This window comes from Hemicordylus capensis, chromosome 3 (genome assembly GCF_027244095.1).
Source record: "Hemicordylus capensis ecotype Gifberg chromosome 3, rHemCap1.1.pri, whole genome shotgun sequence".
Taxonomy (NCBI): domain Eukaryota; kingdom Metazoa; phylum Chordata; class Lepidosauria; order Squamata; family Cordylidae; genus Hemicordylus; species Hemicordylus capensis.
In genome coordinates this window covers 156,551,474-156,569,634 of record NC_069659.1, presented here as the reverse complement: position 1 = coordinate 156,569,634, position 18,161 = coordinate 156,551,474, and the positions used below count along the sequence as shown (strand labels likewise).

General features: G+C 44.9%; 1 protein-coding gene across 2 annotated transcripts; it reads left to right on the top strand.

Annotated features, from left to right (window-relative positions):
* The first annotated feature begins 4,727 nt into the window (after positions 1-4,727).
* On the top strand, positions 4,728-10,376 carry LOC128351144 (claudin-34-like). Of its 2 annotated transcripts, XM_053310348.1 has the most exons (3): positions 4,728-4,907; positions 6,755-6,919; positions 9,121-10,376. In XM_053310348.1, exons 2-3 carry the CDS (start codon positions 6,843-6,845, stop codon positions 10,106-10,108), a joined length of 1,065 nt encoding a protein of 354 aa, XP_053166323.1. In that variant the 5' UTR covers positions 4,728-4,907; positions 6,755-6,842; the 3' UTR covers positions 10,109-10,376. The 2 variants fall into 2 exon arrangements, with proteins under 2 accessions (XP_053166323.1, XP_053166324.1); XM_053310349.1 differs by lacking the exons at positions 4,728-4,907; positions 6,755-6,919 and adding an exon at positions 7,592-7,957.
* The last annotated feature ends 7,785 nt before the right edge of the window (positions 10,377-18,161 follow it).

Sequence of the window (18,161 nt, the reverse complement as noted above, 5' to 3'; positions counted from 1 at the left end):
TTGAAGTTCAATAACATATGGGGACTCAACGTTGAGAATCCCTGACTTAGGATACCCAGAGAGGGAGGGGATGCATCTGCTCCCCTTTCCAATTTGCTTATTAGGAGCCAAATCTAGGGGAATTTGGCTCACTGTCAACTAAGTGACCTGTCCCCATGTGCCACAAAATCACCTTAAGGCTGTTGCTTGAACTTTTGACAGTGCACTTTAAGGTCCTGTCAATAATCATGCCTTCTCCCGATGATGTTTACATGGAGAAATAGATGTGGGTGTCATCAGCAAATTGATAACACCCTGCACCATAATCTCCAGATTATCTCTCCCAGTTGTTTCATGTAGATGTTAAGCAACATTGGAGACAATATGAAGCCCTGAGGGACACCATACAAAAGTTCAGATTTTGAAGAACAACAGTCTCCAAGGGACACCATCTGGAACCTGCCTGAGAAGTAGGAGCAGAACCACCACAAAGCAATGCCTCCCACCCCAAACCCACTCAGATGTTCCAGAAGGATACTATGGTCAATAGTACTGAAAACTGCCAAGCGATCCCATAAGACCAACAGAGTCACACTCCCTCTGTCAATTCCCAATTGGAGATCAGCCATCACACCAGCCAAAACAGTCTGCACTCCATAGCCCACCCCAAAGCCAACCTGAAATGGGACTAGATAGTCAGTTTCCTCCAAGACTGCCTGGTGCTCGGAGGCCACCTGTTGCAGGGGAGTAACAGCAGGAGAGAGGGCATGCCCTCAACTCCTGCCTGTGGCTTCCAGCGGCATCTGTTGGGCAACTGTGCGAAACAGGATGCTGGACTAGATGGGCCATGGGCCTGATCTAGCAAGGCTGTTCTTATATTCTTATGTTTCTTATGTTCTCTCTGTTACCTTGCCCAACCATGGAAGGTTGCAGACAGGCCTATAGTTGCTTAACTCTTAGGGAACCAAGGCAGGCTTCTTCAGAGGAGTCCTAATAATTGCCTCCTTAAGGCCAGGAGGCATCCTGCTCTCCCTCAGAGAAGCATTATAATCTCACAGGCCTTCTACAACACCCCCCCCCCCGCCAGATAGTATGAGCCATGTTGGGCTAGGGTCAAAAGAAAAGGTGGTAGGCCGCACCGTTCCAAACAGCTTGTCCACATCCTCAGGAGTCACAAACTGGAACTGATCCAACTTAACGACTTAAGAGGAGTTGCTGGACACCTCCACATCACACTCTGTAGTAATTGTGGGGCACATACTAGTACTCTTACAACCCTAGACAACTCTGCTGGACGTGAGCTTGCAAACACAATACGTGCAGAAAATAATTGCTTCTTTGCCACATGTATTGCCTGAGCATAGATCTTCAAATGCTCTTTGTGTTGCAATCTGTTGGATTCGAGTTAAATATTTTCCCATTTGTGCTCCAGTCATCTACCTTGCTGCTTCAGCCCCCGTAGTTCTTCTCTGTACCAAGGGGTCAATTTTGAAGTGGGTAAAAGAGGATGCCTAGAAGATATCCTGTCTACTGCCCTGGTGAGCTTGCTGTTCTCTACTAGTGCATCAACAGGATCACCAGCAGAGTCAACCCTAAATCCCTCTAAGGCTTCTTGGGATCCTATTGGATCCAATGGGCTTCCCAGATGGAACTTCCTAATACTCCCCTCATCCCTGTGAAGGAGGGGCATGACTGTGAGTCCAACCTCAACCAGATGGTGGTCCATCTAGTTCCCATCTGGAATATGTGTTTGCAAAGAGGAATCAGGGAGTTGTGCAAGTGAACTTAGCAAAGAATTGTGCTGGGAAGGCACATCAAATGCCAAGGAATGTGGACAGTGAGTGACCTGCACGGAATATGCTCTGTTTGTTTTCTTACCCTAAGAGAACAGGAATTCACCTCTATAGGGATGAAAGACACATTAGGTTGGTCTGCCCAAGAACGTTATTGGATCCAATAGAAGCCTTGGAAGGGTTTTGAGTTTGCTCTGCCGATGATTCTGTCAACACTCTGGTGCAAAGCTGGAATAACACCCTCACTAGAGCAGTAGACACAATCAAAACCTGCTTCAAAATTAGCCTTGTGGTATTCAGAAGAATTGCAGGAGCTGAAGCAGCAAAATAGATGGCGAGAGTGCATAAAGGGAAAGACTCAACTCGAATCCAACTGGTTACAGCATGGGCAGCAACAGCAATGAATATTTATATACTACTTTTCCATACAAGTTTCCAAAGTGATTTGTATAGAGAAATAAAGAAAGATGAATAAGCACATCTGAAGTTCTGTTGTCTGGATCTGTTTGTCATGCAGCAAAGAAGCAATTCTCTTCTCCCTGCATTTCTTCTGCAAGTTCATGTCCAGAGGAGTTGTCTAGGGTTGTGAGGGGGCTAGTACAAGCCCCTCCCCCTTGAGTCCAAATTTGGAACCATCAGTTATCTGCTGAGACACTTTTAATGATCTTTGCATGTGGACAAAATCTCTCATATTAAGGCCAAACTGGATTCTATAATTAGGACAGAGTCTGTTATGGGTAGGGATGTGCACCGAACCGTGGAGGTGTGGTCCAGTGCCGGAAGGGGTCTCCCTTTAAGGGGGGGGTTGCACTTACCCCTCCCACTACTTTCCCCCCACTGGCACTCCCTTTTTCTGAAATGATTTTGGGGCGGCAGCGTTCCTCCCTGCCACCCCTGCCCCCATTGTTAGCTGAAAATCTAACAATCTAACAATCAGATTATCTAACAATCCAACAATCAGATTAACAATCTATCTAACAATCAGATTATCTGAGAGGGTCTGGTAAACATAATAAATACTTCTCTGAGGAAGGGCAGGATGCCGCCTTGTCTTAAGGAGACTATCATTAGAATATACTGGGGGGGGGGAGAACCTACATTGGACCCCTCAGATTTAGGCAACTATAGGCCCATCTCTAATGTTCAAAGGTTGGGCAAGGTGATTGAGAGAGTGGTGGCCTCTCAGCTCCAGTTGTGGACGAAACTGATTATCTAGACCCATTTCAAACCGGCTTTCAAGCAGGCTATGGGGTTGAGACTGCCTTGGTCAGCCTGATGGATGATCTCCAACTAAGTATTGACCTTACTGTGTGACTCTGCTGATCCTTTTGAATCTCTCAGCGGCTTTCAATACCATGACCACAGTATCCTTCTGAATTGCCTGAGGGAGGTGGGATTAGATGGCACAGTTTTACAGAGGTTCCATTCCCACCTCTTGGGTAGATTCCAGATAGTGTCAATTGGAAACTGTTGCTCTACAAAGCAAGAGTTACTATATGGCGTTCCACAAGGCTCCATACTGTCCCTAGTGCTCTTTAACATCTTCATGAAACAGCTGGAAGAGATCATTACGAGATTTGGTGCAGAGTGTTATCAATATGCTGATGATGCTCAAATCTCTCCCTATCAACTTCATCAGTCAATGGCATAACTTCCCAAATGGCCTGCTTGGAGGCAGTAATGGGCTGGATGAAGGATAACAAACTGAAAGTGAATCCAAATAAGATGGAGGTACTGATTGTGAGGAGTCAAGACGTGAGAGATGGTTTCTATCTGCCTGTTCTAGATGGGGTTACACTCCCCCTGAAAGAGCACATACGTAGCTTGGGAGTGCTCCTGGATCCAAAACTTTCTCTGGTTTCTCAGGTTGAGGCAGTAGCCAGGAGCACTTTTTATCAGCTTCAGCTGATACATCATCTAAGCCCATTTCTGGAGGTAAATGACCTTAAAACAGTAGTACACATGCTGGTAAACTCCAGGCTTGACTACTGTCATGTACTCTACATGGGGCTGCCTCTGCATGTCGTCTGGAAAATACAACTGGTACAGAATGTGGCAACCTGGTTGGTCGCTGGAACAACCCCAAGGGTCCATGTAACACTGATTTTTAAAGAATTGCACTGGCTGCCAGTATGTTTCTGAGCAAAATACAAAGTGCTGGTTATTACCTATAAAGCCCTGAATGACTTATGTCCAGAGTACTTAAGAGACTGCTTCCTTTGTCATGAACCCTGCCATCTATTAAGAGCATCTGGGGAAGTCTGGTAATGGTTGTTGCAAGCTTGTCTGGTGGCGACTCAGAGCTAGGCCTTCTCTGTGGCTGCCCCAGGGCTTTGGAATGCACACCCTGTCAAAATAAGAATTTCTCAATCTCTGATTACTTTTTAAAAGACTCTTAAGACTACCTGTTTTCTCAGGATTTTAATTAAAACTAACTTTAAACTATTTAATTGTTTAACTCTGTGAATTGTTTTAATTGTTTTTATTCTGTGAAAGTGTTTTGTTTTATTTTTATATTGTAACTTAGATTATGTACACCACACACACGTCTATCTATCTATCTATCTATCTATCTATCTATCTATCTATCCATCATCGCCCGGCGGTATATAAATATGATTGAGTGAGTGATAAACAAACACCTGTGACAATTGCAAGCTAGCATCTTCCCTGCTGGATGCGATGGTGAAAGGACTTGGAGTGCTTAACTACAGTGTGACTTATCAGAGAAGATGAGGAATTCTTGGGCAGAGCCCAAGCATAGGCGGAATTGGGGGGGGAGGGCAGGGCACGTGCCCTAGACGCCACTGAGGTGGGGGCGCCATGCCAGCTGCTGCCACCCCCACCCCATTGCCCACCTGCCCAGCCCCAGGGCCCCTCAGCCACTTGCCTCCAGCTCCGGCCTAGGATCGGCAGTGAGGCCTAGGATCGGAGCAGCCTGCAAACTGCAGAGCTCTTCTCTCCCCGCCTCTCAGCTGATCGGCGGGTGGGCCGGGCTTCCAGAGAGGCCTCCGAGTAGGCCTCCCTGAAGCCTGAACTCGGCAGGCCCCAGCAAGCCAGGAAGGAGGCTGGCAGAGCTCCCTGCAGCAGACCCTCCCTGCAGCAGACCAGACCATCCAGCACAGCTTTTGCAAGGTAGGCTGGGAATTCCTTTTTGTGCTTACCCCCATATATAGGGATCTGCTTGCCATAGGGCTTTGATAGGGGGGGTGGGGCGAGACTGAGAAGTCTCTGAATATTTAATTTAAAACAGACTGAAAAATGTGCTGGCTTTAAAAACAAAAACTATCTAAGGCCTATAAGTGGCTTGTTTCATGTCAGAAAATCACAAAAACGTCTGGAACAAATATTTATTTATTCATTCATTCTTTCTTTCATTTATAAATGCACTTATGTTCAAGTTGTTTTGCAACCCAGAAGGTCTGAGTGAGAACTGTGAAGCATGTGTTGTGCTTTTATTTTATTTTATTTTTCTTGTGTGTGAACTGCTCTCCAATAACTTGCAGGGACTTCAGGGTAAATCTGGCCAACATGTGAATGCAGCACCTCCATTCCAGAGGAGATGTGTGTTAAAGGGCTTTAAAAGCCTCGTGTGAAAAACCTCCTGGAATCAAACTTTACTGAATTTGTTCAGAATTCTGAGAAAACAAACATAGGCTCACCCTGCATGTTTGAAAGTCTCCTTTGCTAATCTGCAGCGAGGGGGGCATTTTAATAATTAGCATTGCCAGTGTGTTCTAGGCATGAAAAGGAGCACAAATATATAGTACTTAATGTATATCACCTATATACTGTGAAGTGTGCATGTGTGTATTCAGTGAAATGTATTTCCAGGCAGCATACTTATTTTGAAATATCAGACTTAAATCCTTGGGGGCCTGGGATGTGTGGAGGCCCTGGACTTTGAGGGGCTGGGGGCCCATTTTAAAATCCCATCTTGGCCCATTCCAACCTTGCTATGCCCCTGGCGGTCACTACACATGGGTTTCTGCACAATACCTGCACAGAAGAAACTCCCATGTAGAAAATGTGTCTCTTGTCAATTGACCCTGAATTTTTCCATCCATGACTGGGATATTTGAGAGTTAGAGTCAATCATAAAAGAACAGAACACTTGGGTGAAGGACACATTAGGATGGTTGCCCCCAAAGGTTATTGGATCCAATAGGATTCCAAGAAGCCTTGGAAGGCTTTAAGGTTGTTTCTGCCAGTGATTCTGTTGATGCCATTGTTCAGACTTGGAATAATGAACTTACTAGGGCAGTAGACACAATCGAATAAATAAATAAATAAATAAATTGCTCCTAGGCGCCCTCTCCAACCTGCTTCTACATTAGTCCCTTGGTATACAGAAGAACTTAGGGGGTTGAAGTGGCAAGGTAGACAGCTTGAGCACAAGTGGAGAAAGACTTGGCTCAAATCTGACAGATTACAACACAGAGCACATCTGAAAGTCTTTGCTCTTGTAACATGTGCAGCAAAGAAGCAGTTCATTTCTGCCTGCATTGATTCTGTTAGCTCATGTCCAGTGGAGTTATCTTGGGTTGTGAGAGGGCTAGTACTTGTCCTTCATCCCCTGAATGAGTACTTATAGCCATCAGTTACCCTTTAAAAAAACCTTTAAATAAGTTCTTTGCAGATAAAATATCTTGTATTCGAGCTGAACTAGACTCTACAGTTTTTATTTTATTTATTTTTACACTTATATCCCACTCTTCCTCCGAGGAGCTCAGAGCAGTTACTGCAGAGTCTACTCCTATGGTGCGGAGCAGTAGCTCCCCTTGTGTGGTCAGGTGCGGAGCCAGCCAAGCTGCGGCCTGGGTCCAAGCCCCGTCCAATGATATCCCATGCACTTGACGTTATGCACACAGGGTGTGCCCTGAACGAACACCCCCCCTACAAGCTACAAGCGAGTGCTTGCCAATCATTTTCAAGCAGTGTTTGCTGCCTGAAAGCGTCTATTCTCCTTTCTCTCCCTCCAGAGGTGACATCATGTGACATCACGCGCAAAGGGGACATGACCTCAAGCTCCAAAGAGCCCGAGCGAGCGCTTGCTGCCTGAAAGCATCTATGCCAGAGGTCCAACCATACTGGACAGGTCTCACCAGAGGAGCCAGACAAAGAGTGCCTCTCCCATCAACAATATGGTGAGATGTAACTTTAATAAATCTATACTGGATCGGTCGGCGCCTGGGTCAACAAGGACCACGCCAGGTGCTGGAGTCCCTGGACATCTGGTGGCAAGTGGGCTACAGGACTCAGGATCTTCAGTTGAGCAACCAGGGCTGGAGACTGCAAGGTTACTGGAAGAAACATCACTTAAACGGAAAAAATATACGATTATTTATTTATTTATTTATTTACACAGTCAGACAGGTGTTATGGACTGGTTTGTTTTATCCAGACATTGAGTCCTTCCCAAGGACCTGGGATGGCTGAATTTTATTGTCAATGTTGTTGCTATTGTTATAGATATCGTCGCAGAATATAGGCTGTTCCCAGTAAAGTTGCTTTATTATTATTATTTTTATTTATTTATTTATTTATTTATTTATTTATTAGATTTCTATACCGCCCTTACAAAAATGGCTCAGGGCGGTTTACACAGAGAAATAACAAGTAAATAAGATGGATCCCTGTCCCCAAAGGGCTCACAATGCACCTGCAGGGAGTGGTTCCGTGCACACCACTACTCTAAAGTCAGGCAGTCAGGCCTTCATGTACTTTCATTTGGTTGTGATTACAAATTACACACACACACACACACACACACACACTCTCTAATTTGCAATAACAAATATTTCTAAATGCATTTTACATAGCAAATGGAATATGAAACAATTCCCTGTCCCAGAAGGCTTCCTTCTCTAAAAAGAAGCCCAAGGGAGACATTAACAAGATCCTCTGGGAAGCTTGCAGTTCTAAATTGAATAGGCACAGTTGCTCTCCCCTCGCGAAAAATAGGACCATCTCCCCTTTAAAAAATGTGCCCCTTTTAAAGTTAGCAGGGTGGTTGGCAGCATTCTAACCGGCTCAGAACTCTACAGAGGAGTTGCCGTGGCGCCCAGCTCAAACGCTCACAGGTCTTCCTTTGGCGAGGAAGGCAGCTTGAAGACCTGGATCTTTGCACGCTACGCTCTTGAGCCATACATACTGGTACATGCTACAGTACTTGGCAGATACATGTAAGTATATGCTATTAAGAGCTCCCACCTTCCCAAAGAGTAAGAAGTCCAGTGGTAGCGCTGCACCAATTTCTTTGGCTAAGAAAGCACTTGAGAATTATATTGTCCATGTAATAATGGGTTGTATTTCCAAGACTAAAAGTAGAGCATAGCTGAAGCCATGGACTTCTGTCGCAGACAGTAAAACTGCTGATCCTGCCTCAGATTCCCAAAGAGAACAATTGCTTGGACTCACAGCTTTCCAGGCTGCTTCTGGTCCAGCTAAACCTAAACTACCTCAGATTCTCTCTCCCTGTCTCTGCATCTGTGAATTCCCCCACTCTCTTCTGACTGATTTAATCCTCCTCCACCAGTTGCTTAAAAAATATAGCAACTGAAGGCTGCTGAGAAAAGGCCAATCATTGAGGTCATTTACACAATCAAAAAATGGGTTCTCCCTGGTTTTGGGAACTCCCAATTTTCAGTTGTGAGGAACAAGGTAAGAGGAAATCCTAGGTAGAAGTGATTGTGTGGAAGCAAGGTTGTGGGAAACGCTACCCAGGTTTTCCTCCTACATTGTTTCCACAGAATCACTTCTACCCGGGTTTCCACCTACCTTGCTTAATCACAAAATTGGGAGCACATGGTACACACCTGCCAAACCCTGCTACAACACAGGTTTTGGTTGTGTGAATGACCCAGTGACTTTGGTTAGATGTCTGTGAGAGAAAACTGCAGCAAAAGGACCATTCACGGTAATCAAGATAGCCAAGCTTGTGTATGTGTGTGGGTGCAGATGCTGCTCAAAGTATAGAATCCGCTCCTTTTCTGGGCACGTAACCTTTCAACCTAGTCTTTGAATCTTGACCTGTTGACCGCTTTCCCAGGAGCCTTTTCTACTTCCTTGTAAAAGGACTGTTGGGAGCTTGGTGGTGGGGCAGTTTAAGTAGCTTCAAGAAGTCTGCATTCAAAGGTGGGGAAACAGTTCCTGACACTTATAATGGAAGAGGCAGCAGACTTCCATTCTTACGTTTGCAGGTGGGATATGTGATGTTCTAGAACAAGGTTCAAAGCTGAACAGGGTCCTAATTGGTGTCACTCCTTGTCCAAACTTTAAAAGATGTACTTACATGTGTATAATGGCATATACATATATATGTGTGTGTGTGTGTGTTTTATCCCAGTAAATCTGCAGTTTCCAAGATGGGCGACGTCGTAATGAATACCGTAGCGTCAACTGGTGCAGTATTAAAAATTAAGAAATGCCTGGCTGAGGTCAGCTTCTTTCAACTCTGTGCCTTTTTCCTGAGCCTTAGTGGATGGCTTATGTGTATGACATCCGCAATCCTTGTCCAGTGGAGAGTGTGGCACTTTAGTAACCACTATGGTGGAACCAGCATTGCTTGGATTGGGATTTGGGAAATCTGCCGTGTCGATGAAGATCCGTCTATTGATGAGCAAAATCGCATGAACTGTACAGCATTCAGCAATCTACACACCTTCCTCCCCAGTGAGATTATAGCTGCCCAGAATCTCATGGTACTCGCTACCATTGCGGGGGCAGTGCAAACAGGCTTTCTCTCTGTGGCCTTCTCCAATATATATAGGAAGGAAAAACAGAGAAAACACGTTGCCAACCTTTTTTTGATTGCAGGCCTTCTAAATTTATCATCGGGAATAGGTGTCTTCATTCCAATTGTTTGGAATATGGTTTCCGTCTTGTCAGAAGTGCCAATTTTCTTCCCTGAAGATTTCCATTTACCACATAAACCAGAATACCAGTATGTTGGAGCTGCGCTTCTGGTTGGGCTGATTTCTGCTATTTTCCAGATCTTGAGCGGATGTTTTATTCTGCGCAGTAAGCATTTGGCAGTCAAGAAAATATCAGCAATGGCAACAGAGGCATCTGCAAGGGCAAGTGAAACCACTCTTTGTCAAAAGTGTTCATTGTCCTTAGTGCCTAAAACCCCAAAGCCAGAGGAATCTGCTTCTGTGACCATCGACAGCCCATTGGACGTGCGACGCACTGAAAACCCATCCGTGATTGTCCAGATGGATAACTTCTCTGAAGACGTGACCAATCCCAGAGAGCCTGTTCCATCATTGCCCCAAAGTCACATTATATTGGTGACTCCATACATTGAACCAACAGTTGGTGATGAATCTAAATAATCAGATTCTAAACACACCAGGACATGAACTATGAACATTTGAAAGTTATTGAAACCTTTGAAAGGGATAGTGGGTCTGTTTATGTTGCAGGAATATTTATTTGTTTGTTTGTTTGTTTGTTTATTGCTGTAGGGGTTGTTTTTATACTTTGGGGATAACTTTTGTGCTGTTAACAATAATGGTTGTTTTCATGGTATAGGCTACAATTATCTTTGATAGTTTTGTGTTTCTCATCTTTTATTAAAAATATCCACCTATTTTAATCACATGGTTGGCTCTTGCTATTTCATTAGTATGAAACAATGTACAATACCTTGATAACTAAAGTGCCACCCGGTCACATCACTGCCCTGCCTGAATACCCAAACCACAAGCAATTCTGGGGGTGGGGACTTCCAACTATCATGAAATTACCACTTTAATGATGGAACACCTATGTTGTAAGGTTCTTACTCTAGTGTTTCTGGCTGATCTGCCAATGAAAGCAATTAACTATCCAAAATGATAGAAGGGATGATTAGTTTCTAAAGCTAGAAAAGACAAAGCGAGAGTATATTTGTGCGAAGAACCATGGACCGATGTTCTCACTAACCATGCAGAAGTGCTGCATGCAAAGTACCTGCATGCAAAACACATAGATCATTGCATGGAATCTAGAGCCTCACTGATTAGAACCTATAAGTACTTAGGTTTAGTTTTTCATGCAAATGGGACATGGGGAACATGCTGCAGCAAGTGCTCAGAGGAGCGCATCTGCTATATTAACCTTTTTCCACACTAAAGGGGGATATTTTATCCCAGAGTCTTTTAAGGTATAACATGCTAAAATATTGGCACAAATCTGTTCCACCTGTAATTTCAAACCTATGGAAGTGGTCCAGTCTAGATTCCTTCATGCCATATTTCAGGTGCCTAGATGTGTCTCGAATGCCATCCTATACCTTTAAGCATAACCAGAGTGGAGGCCCTGGGATGGCCTGGGCCATTTAATTGCTGGTTCAAATTACATTTCTGCCACCAGGGCCTTGCCCCCCTGGTACTGAAGGATGAGTTCCACTCTAACTGGTGTAAGAACTTCTATGATAAATTGGGTAAATATGGCTTCTCTCCACACTACTTATTTTCATTGGGATATGAGGCTGCCAAAGAAATTATTAAACAAATAGTGGATATGGAGAAGTAAGTTGATTTAATTTATGTTGCCCCCAGTAGTATTCCAGACGGTTTCCCAAACTACCTTCAGCCAGCTGTGTACTTCACAAATGTGACCACTCTAAATCAGAGGAGAGCTTTCTCACTGGTGCGGTTTAATGCCCTGCTTTCTGCCATTTTGGGTGACAGATTTAAGAAAATACTGCTCAGGAACTGGCTATGTCCATGCTGCTTGGACAATATTGAAACCATTTCACATGTTGTTCTATATTGTTCATATAATTATAGGGACATTGCCTAGATTGAACCACTTTCTAAAAATATGCCAGGTTGATCGGAAGAATACTACATTCATTCATTCATTCATTCATTCATTCATTCAAATTTTCTTATATACCACCTCCTCCAAAGACTCTAGGTGGTGAACAACAATACCAGTAACAATTAATACAATAATAATAAATAAATAAATAATAAAAGGGCAAACACCTGATGAAACAGGTAGGTCTTAAGAAGGGCCTTAAAAGAAGGGGCTGAATGAATCTGGCGGGGGGAGAGTGTTCCAAAGAACTCTTATCTCCTTCCTTCTGGCAGACCAGTATATAGCCATTACAGCTGGAGTAGCAAGATGCTATGTGGCAGCTTGTAAACTGAGACAGGAGCAATTGACTAATTGTGATTGAGATCTCTGTATACTTTGATGTTCTATTATCTAGCTCTGTTGTTTTGATCTTATTTTGTTTTATCTTGATTGCTACTTTTATTTTTATTTGTTGATTGCTGGTCAGTGACCATAATAGATTCATTCATTCATAGAGCCTCACTGAGCAGGGGCCATCTTCCCTGTAGCCAGGATTCCCAAAAGTTGTTAACTACAGCTCCCATCATCTTCAGCTGCAATGGCCCCTGGCTGGAGATTACGGAGTTGTAGTCAACCACATCTGGGAACCCCTGTTACAGGGAACACTGGTGGTGTTAATGAAACTGTCCTGGGGTGATTGGTGAACACCGCTAAATTTGCGTTTGGGCTTGCATGGGGAAATTAGCTCAGAGAGGACAGTTCCAGGTCAGATTAAATCTGTTCAAAGTTGTGGACCCAGGAAATGACTGAGGCAAGATACAAGTTTCAAAATCAAAAATCTTTATTGTAGGATGGGGTACAGCTGAAAGAAATGTGTGGTTAAAGCAGTATTACTATTAAAGATACGCTCATCTGCAATGAGGCGTTTTAGCTTAAAGTCCTAATTGTATAAATCCCCAGGTGGGCAAGAGAAAGAGGACTTTAGAGCAGGAGGAGGTGGGATTTTAGAACAGGAATAGGGATAGATATGGACCCAGCAAGGGGCAAATGTTTATATCACTTGATCTGGATGAAGAGACCTCAGACCTCCGGGAAGACCCAAAGGACCTCGTTCCTCGGGGACAGCTCGGTCAGAGGCTGGGGTGAGAAGGATGGAAGGGTTAGTTGATGGGGTGAATCCACAAGGGTGCTTCCTCTGTGGAACCTGGTTCCTATGTTGGTGAAGAAGACTGGGCAGATCAGGCTAGGCAAGAAAACCGATCTGGCAAGTGGCACAAAGAACTGAGCAGCGGCCATGTTCCCTGTAGCCAGGATTCCCAGAAGTTGTCAACTACAGCTCCCATCATCAGGAATTGCTGAGGCACGCCAAGGCTGTTTGTCATGAAAATAGAGTACATAGATGCGAGAAGAGGAAATTTGCACCAACGGAGAGTCCAGTAATCCAATCAGTACTTTTAATGGGTGCATCCTCGGTCCTTATCGCCAACTCAACCTCTTTTGTGAGGGGGGAGATTTACCTCATAGAGTGTTATCTGCGTTCTTCCTGCTGAGTTAATTGGCACATTAGCTTGCTGCTATTCTTTGCAAAAAGAGGGGAAGAGCTGCGGCAGGTTCACTCCACGTGCAGAGTGGCCTTGGCTGGAAGTTAACTTGCTTCATTTAACTTCTGGGGTCTACTTAGGGCAGGGATTCTCCATGTTGAGTCCCCAGATGTTATTGGACTTCAACTCCCCTAATTCCCAACCAAAGGACACTGGGGCTGGGGATTATGGGAGTTGAAGTTCAATAACATATGGGGACTCAACGTTGAGAATCCCTGACTTAGGATACCCAGAGAGGGAGGGGATGCATCTGCTCCCCTTTCCAATTTGCTTATTAGGAGCCAAATCTAGGGGAATTTGGCTCACTGTCAACTAAGTGACCTGTCCCCATGTGCCACAAAATCACCTTAAGGCTGTTGCTTGAACTTTTGACAGTGCACTTTAAGGTCCTGTCAATAATCATGCCTTCTCCCGATGATGTTTACATGGAGAAATAGATGTGGGTGTCATCAGCAAATTGATAACACCCTGCACCATAATCTCCAGATTATCTCTCCCAGTTGTTTCATGTAGATGTTAAGCAACATTGGAGACAATATGAAGCCCTGAGGGACACCATACAAAAGTTCAGATTTTGAAGAACAACAGTCTCCAAGGGACACCATCTGGAACCTGCCTGAGAAGTAGGAGCAGAACCACCACAAAGCAATGCCTCCCACCCCAAACCCACTCAGATGTTCCAGAAGGATACTATGGTCAATAGTACTGAAAACTGCCAAGCGGTCCCATAAGACCAACAGAGTCACACTCCCTCTGTCAATTCCCAATTGGAGATCAGCCATCACACCAGCCAAAACAGTCTGCACTCCATAGCCCACCCAAAAGCCAACCTGAAATGGGACTAGATAGTCAGTTTCCTCCAAGACTGCCTGGTGCTCGGAGGCCACCTGTTGCAGGGGAGTAACAGCAGGAGAGAGGGCATGCCCTCAACTCCTGCCTGTGGCTTCCAGCGGCATCTGTTGGGCAACTGTGCGAAACAGGATGCTGGACTAGATGGGCCATGGGCCTGATCTAGCAAGGCTGTTCTTATATTCTTATGTTTCTTATGTTCTCTCTGTTACCTTGCCCAACCATGGAAGGTTGCAGACAGGCCTATAGTTGCTTAACTCTTAGGGAACCAAGGCAGGCTTCTTCAGAGGAGTCCTAATAATTGCCTCCTTAAGGCGAGGAGGCATCCTGCTCTCCCTCAGAGAAGCATTATACTCTCACAGGCCTTCTACAACAACAACCCCCCCCCCCGCCAGATAGTATGAGCCATGTTCGGCTAGGGTCAAAAGAAAAGGTGGTAGGCCGCACCGTTCCAAACAGCTTGTCCACATCCTCAGGAGTCACAAACTGGAACTGATCCAACTTAACGACTTAAGAGGAGTTGCTGGACACCTCCACATCACACTCTGTAGTAATTGTGGGGCACATACTAGTACTCTTACAACCCTAGACAACTCTGCTGGACGTGAGCTTGCAAACACAATACGTGCAGAAAATAATTGCTTCTTTGCCACATGTATTGCCTGAGCATAGATCTTCAAATGCTCTTTGTGTTGCAATCTGTTGGATTCGAGTTAAATATTTTCCCATTTGTGCTCCAGTCATCTACCTTGCTGCTTCAGCCCCCGTAGTTCTTCTCTGTACCAAGGGGTCAATTTTGAAGTGGGTAAAAGAGGATGCCTAGAAGATATCCTGTCTACTGCCCTGGTGAGCTTGCTGTTCTCTACTAGTGCATCAACAGGATCACCAGCAGAGTCAACCCTAAATCCCTCTAAGGCTTCTTGGGATCCTATTGGATCCAATGGGCTTCCCAGATGGAACTTCCTAATACTCCCCTCATCCCTGTGAAGGAGGGGCATGACTGTGAGTCCAACCTCAACCAGATGGTGGTCCATCTAGTTCCCATCTGGAATATGTGTTTGCAAAGAGGAATCAGGGAGTTGTGCAAGTGAACTTAGCAAAGAATTGTGCTGGGAAGGCACATCAAATGCCAAGGAATGTGGACAGTGAGTGACCTGCACGGAATATGCTCTGTTTGTTTTCTTACCCTAAGAGAACAGGAATTCACCTCTATAGGGATGAAAGACACATTAGGTTGGTCTGCCCAAGAACGTTATTGGATCCAATAGAAGCCTTGGAAGGGTTTTGAGTTTGCTCTGCCGATGATTCTGTCAACACTCTGGTGCAAAGCTGGAATAACACCCTCACTAGAGCAGTAGACACAATCAAAACCTGCTTCAAAATTAGCCTTGTGGTATTCAGAAGAATTGCAGGAGCTGAAGCAGCAAAATAGATGGCGAGAGTGCATAAAGGGAAAGACTCAACTCGAATCCAACTGGTTACAGCATGGGCAGCAACAGCAATGAATATTTATATACTACTTTTCCATACAAGTTTCCAAAGTGATTTGTATAGAGAAATAAAGAAAGATGAATAAGCACATCTGAAGTTCTGTTGTCTGGATCTGTTTGTCATGCAGCAAAGAAGCAATTCTCTTCTCCCTGCATTTCTTCTGCAAGTTCATGTCCAGAGGAGTTGTCTAGGGTTGTGAGGGGGCTAGTACAAGCCCCTCCCCCTTGAGTCCAAATTTGGAACCATCAGTTATCTGCTGAGACACTTTTAATGATCTTTGCATGTGGACAAAATCTCTCATATTAAGGCCAAACTGGATTCTATAATTAGGACAGAGTCTGTTATGGGTAGGGATGTGCACCGAACCGTGGAGGTGTGGTCCAGTGCCGGAAGGGGTCTCCCTTTAAGGGGGGGGTTGCACTTACCCCTCCCACTACTTTCCCCCCACTGGCACTCCCTTTTTCTGAAATGATTTTGGGGCGGCAGCGTTCCTCCCTGCCACCCCTGCCCCCATTGTTAGCTGAAAATCTAACAATCTAACAATCAGATTATCTAACAATCCAACAATCAGATTAACAATCTATCTAACAATCAGATTATCTGAGAGGGTCTGGTAAACATAATAAATACTTCTCTGAGGAAGGGCAGGATGCCGCCTTGTCTTAAGGAGACTATCATTAGAATATACTGGGGGGGGGGAGAACCTACATTGGACCCCTCAGATTTAGGCAACTATAGGCCCATCTCTAATGTTCAAAGGTTGGGCAAGGTGATTGAGAGAGTGGTGGCCTCTCAGCTCCAGTTGTGGACGAAACTGATTATCTAGACCCATTTCAAACCGGCTTTCAAGCAGGCTATGGGGTTGAGACTGCCTTGGTCAGCCTGATGGATGATCTCCAACTAAGTATTGACCTTACTGTGTGACTCTGCTGATCCTTTTGAATCTCTCAGCGGCTTTCAATACCATGACCACAGTATCCTTCTGAATTGCCTGAGGGAGGTGGGATTAGATGGCACAGTTTTACAGAGGTTCCATTCCCACCTCTTGGGTAGATTCCAGATAGTGTCAATTGGAAACTGTTGCTCTACAAAGCAAGAGTTACTATATGGCGTTCCACAACGCTCCATACTGTCCCTAGTGCTCTTTAACATCTTCATGAAACAGCTGGAAGAGATCATTACGAGATTTGGTGCAGAGTGTTATCAATATGCTGATGATGCTCAAATCTCTCCCTATCAACTTCATCAGTCAATGGCATAACTTCCCAAATTGCCTGCTTGGAGGCAGTAATGGGCTGGATGAAGGATAACAAACTGAAAGTGAATCCAAATAAGATGGAGGTACTGATTGTGAGGAGTCAAGACGTGAGAGATGGTTTCTATCTGCCTGTTCTAGATGGGGTTACACTCCCCCTGAAAGAGCACATACGTAGCTTGGGAGTGCTCCTGGATCCAAAACTTTCTCTGGTTTCTCAGGTTGAGGCAGTAGCCAGGAGCACTTTTTATCAGCTTCAGCTGATACATCATCTAAGCCCATTTCTGGAGGTAAATGACCTTAAAACAGTAGTACACATGCTGGTAACCTCCAGGCTTGACTACTGTCATGTACTCTACATGGGGCTGCCTCTGCATGTCGTCTGGAAAATACAACTGGTACAGAATGTGGCAACCTGGTTGGTCGCTGGAACAACCCCAAGGGTCCATGTAACACTGATTTTTAAAGAATTGCACTGGCTGCCAGTATGTTTCTGAGCGAAATACAAAGTGCTGGTTATTACCTATAAAGCCCTGAATGACTTATGTCCAGAGTACTTAAGAGACTGCTTCCTTTGTCATGAACCCTGCCATCTATTAAGATCATCTGGGGAAGTCTGGTAATGGTTGTTGCAAGCTTGTCTGGTGGCGACTCAGAGCTAGGCCTTCTCTGTGGCTGCCCCAGGGCTTTGGAATGCACACCCTGTCAAAATCAGAATTTCTCAATCTCTGATTACTTTTTAAAAGACTCTTAAGACTACCTGTTTTCTCAGGATTTTAATTAAAACTAACTTTAAACTATTTAATTGTTTAACTCTGTGAATTGTTTTAATTGTTTTTATTCTGTGAAAGTGTTTTGTTTTATTTTTATATTGTAACTTAGATTATGTACACCACACACACGTCTATCTATCTATCTATCTATCTATCTATCTATCTATCTATCTATCTATCTATCATCGCCCGGCGGTATATAAATATGATTGAGTGAGTGATAAACAAACACCTGTGACAATTGCAAGCTAGCATCTTCCCTGCTGGATGCGATGGTGAAAGGACTTGGAGTGCTTAACTACAGTGTGACTTATCAGAGAAGATGAGGAATTCTTGGGCAGAGCCCAAGCATAGGCGGAATTGGGGGGGAGGGCAGGGCACGTGCCCTAGGCGCCACTGAGGTGGGGGCGCCATGCCAGCTCCTGCCACCCCCACCCCATTGCCCACCTGCCCAGCCCCAGGGCCCCTCAGCCACTTGCCTCCAGCTCCGGCCTAGGATCGGCAGCGAGGCCTAGGATCGGAGCAGCCTGCAAACTGCAGAGCTCTTCTCTCCCCGCCTCTCAGCTGATCGGCGGGTGGGCCGGGCTTCCAGAGAGGCCTCCGAGTAGGCCTCCCTGAAGCCTGAACTCGG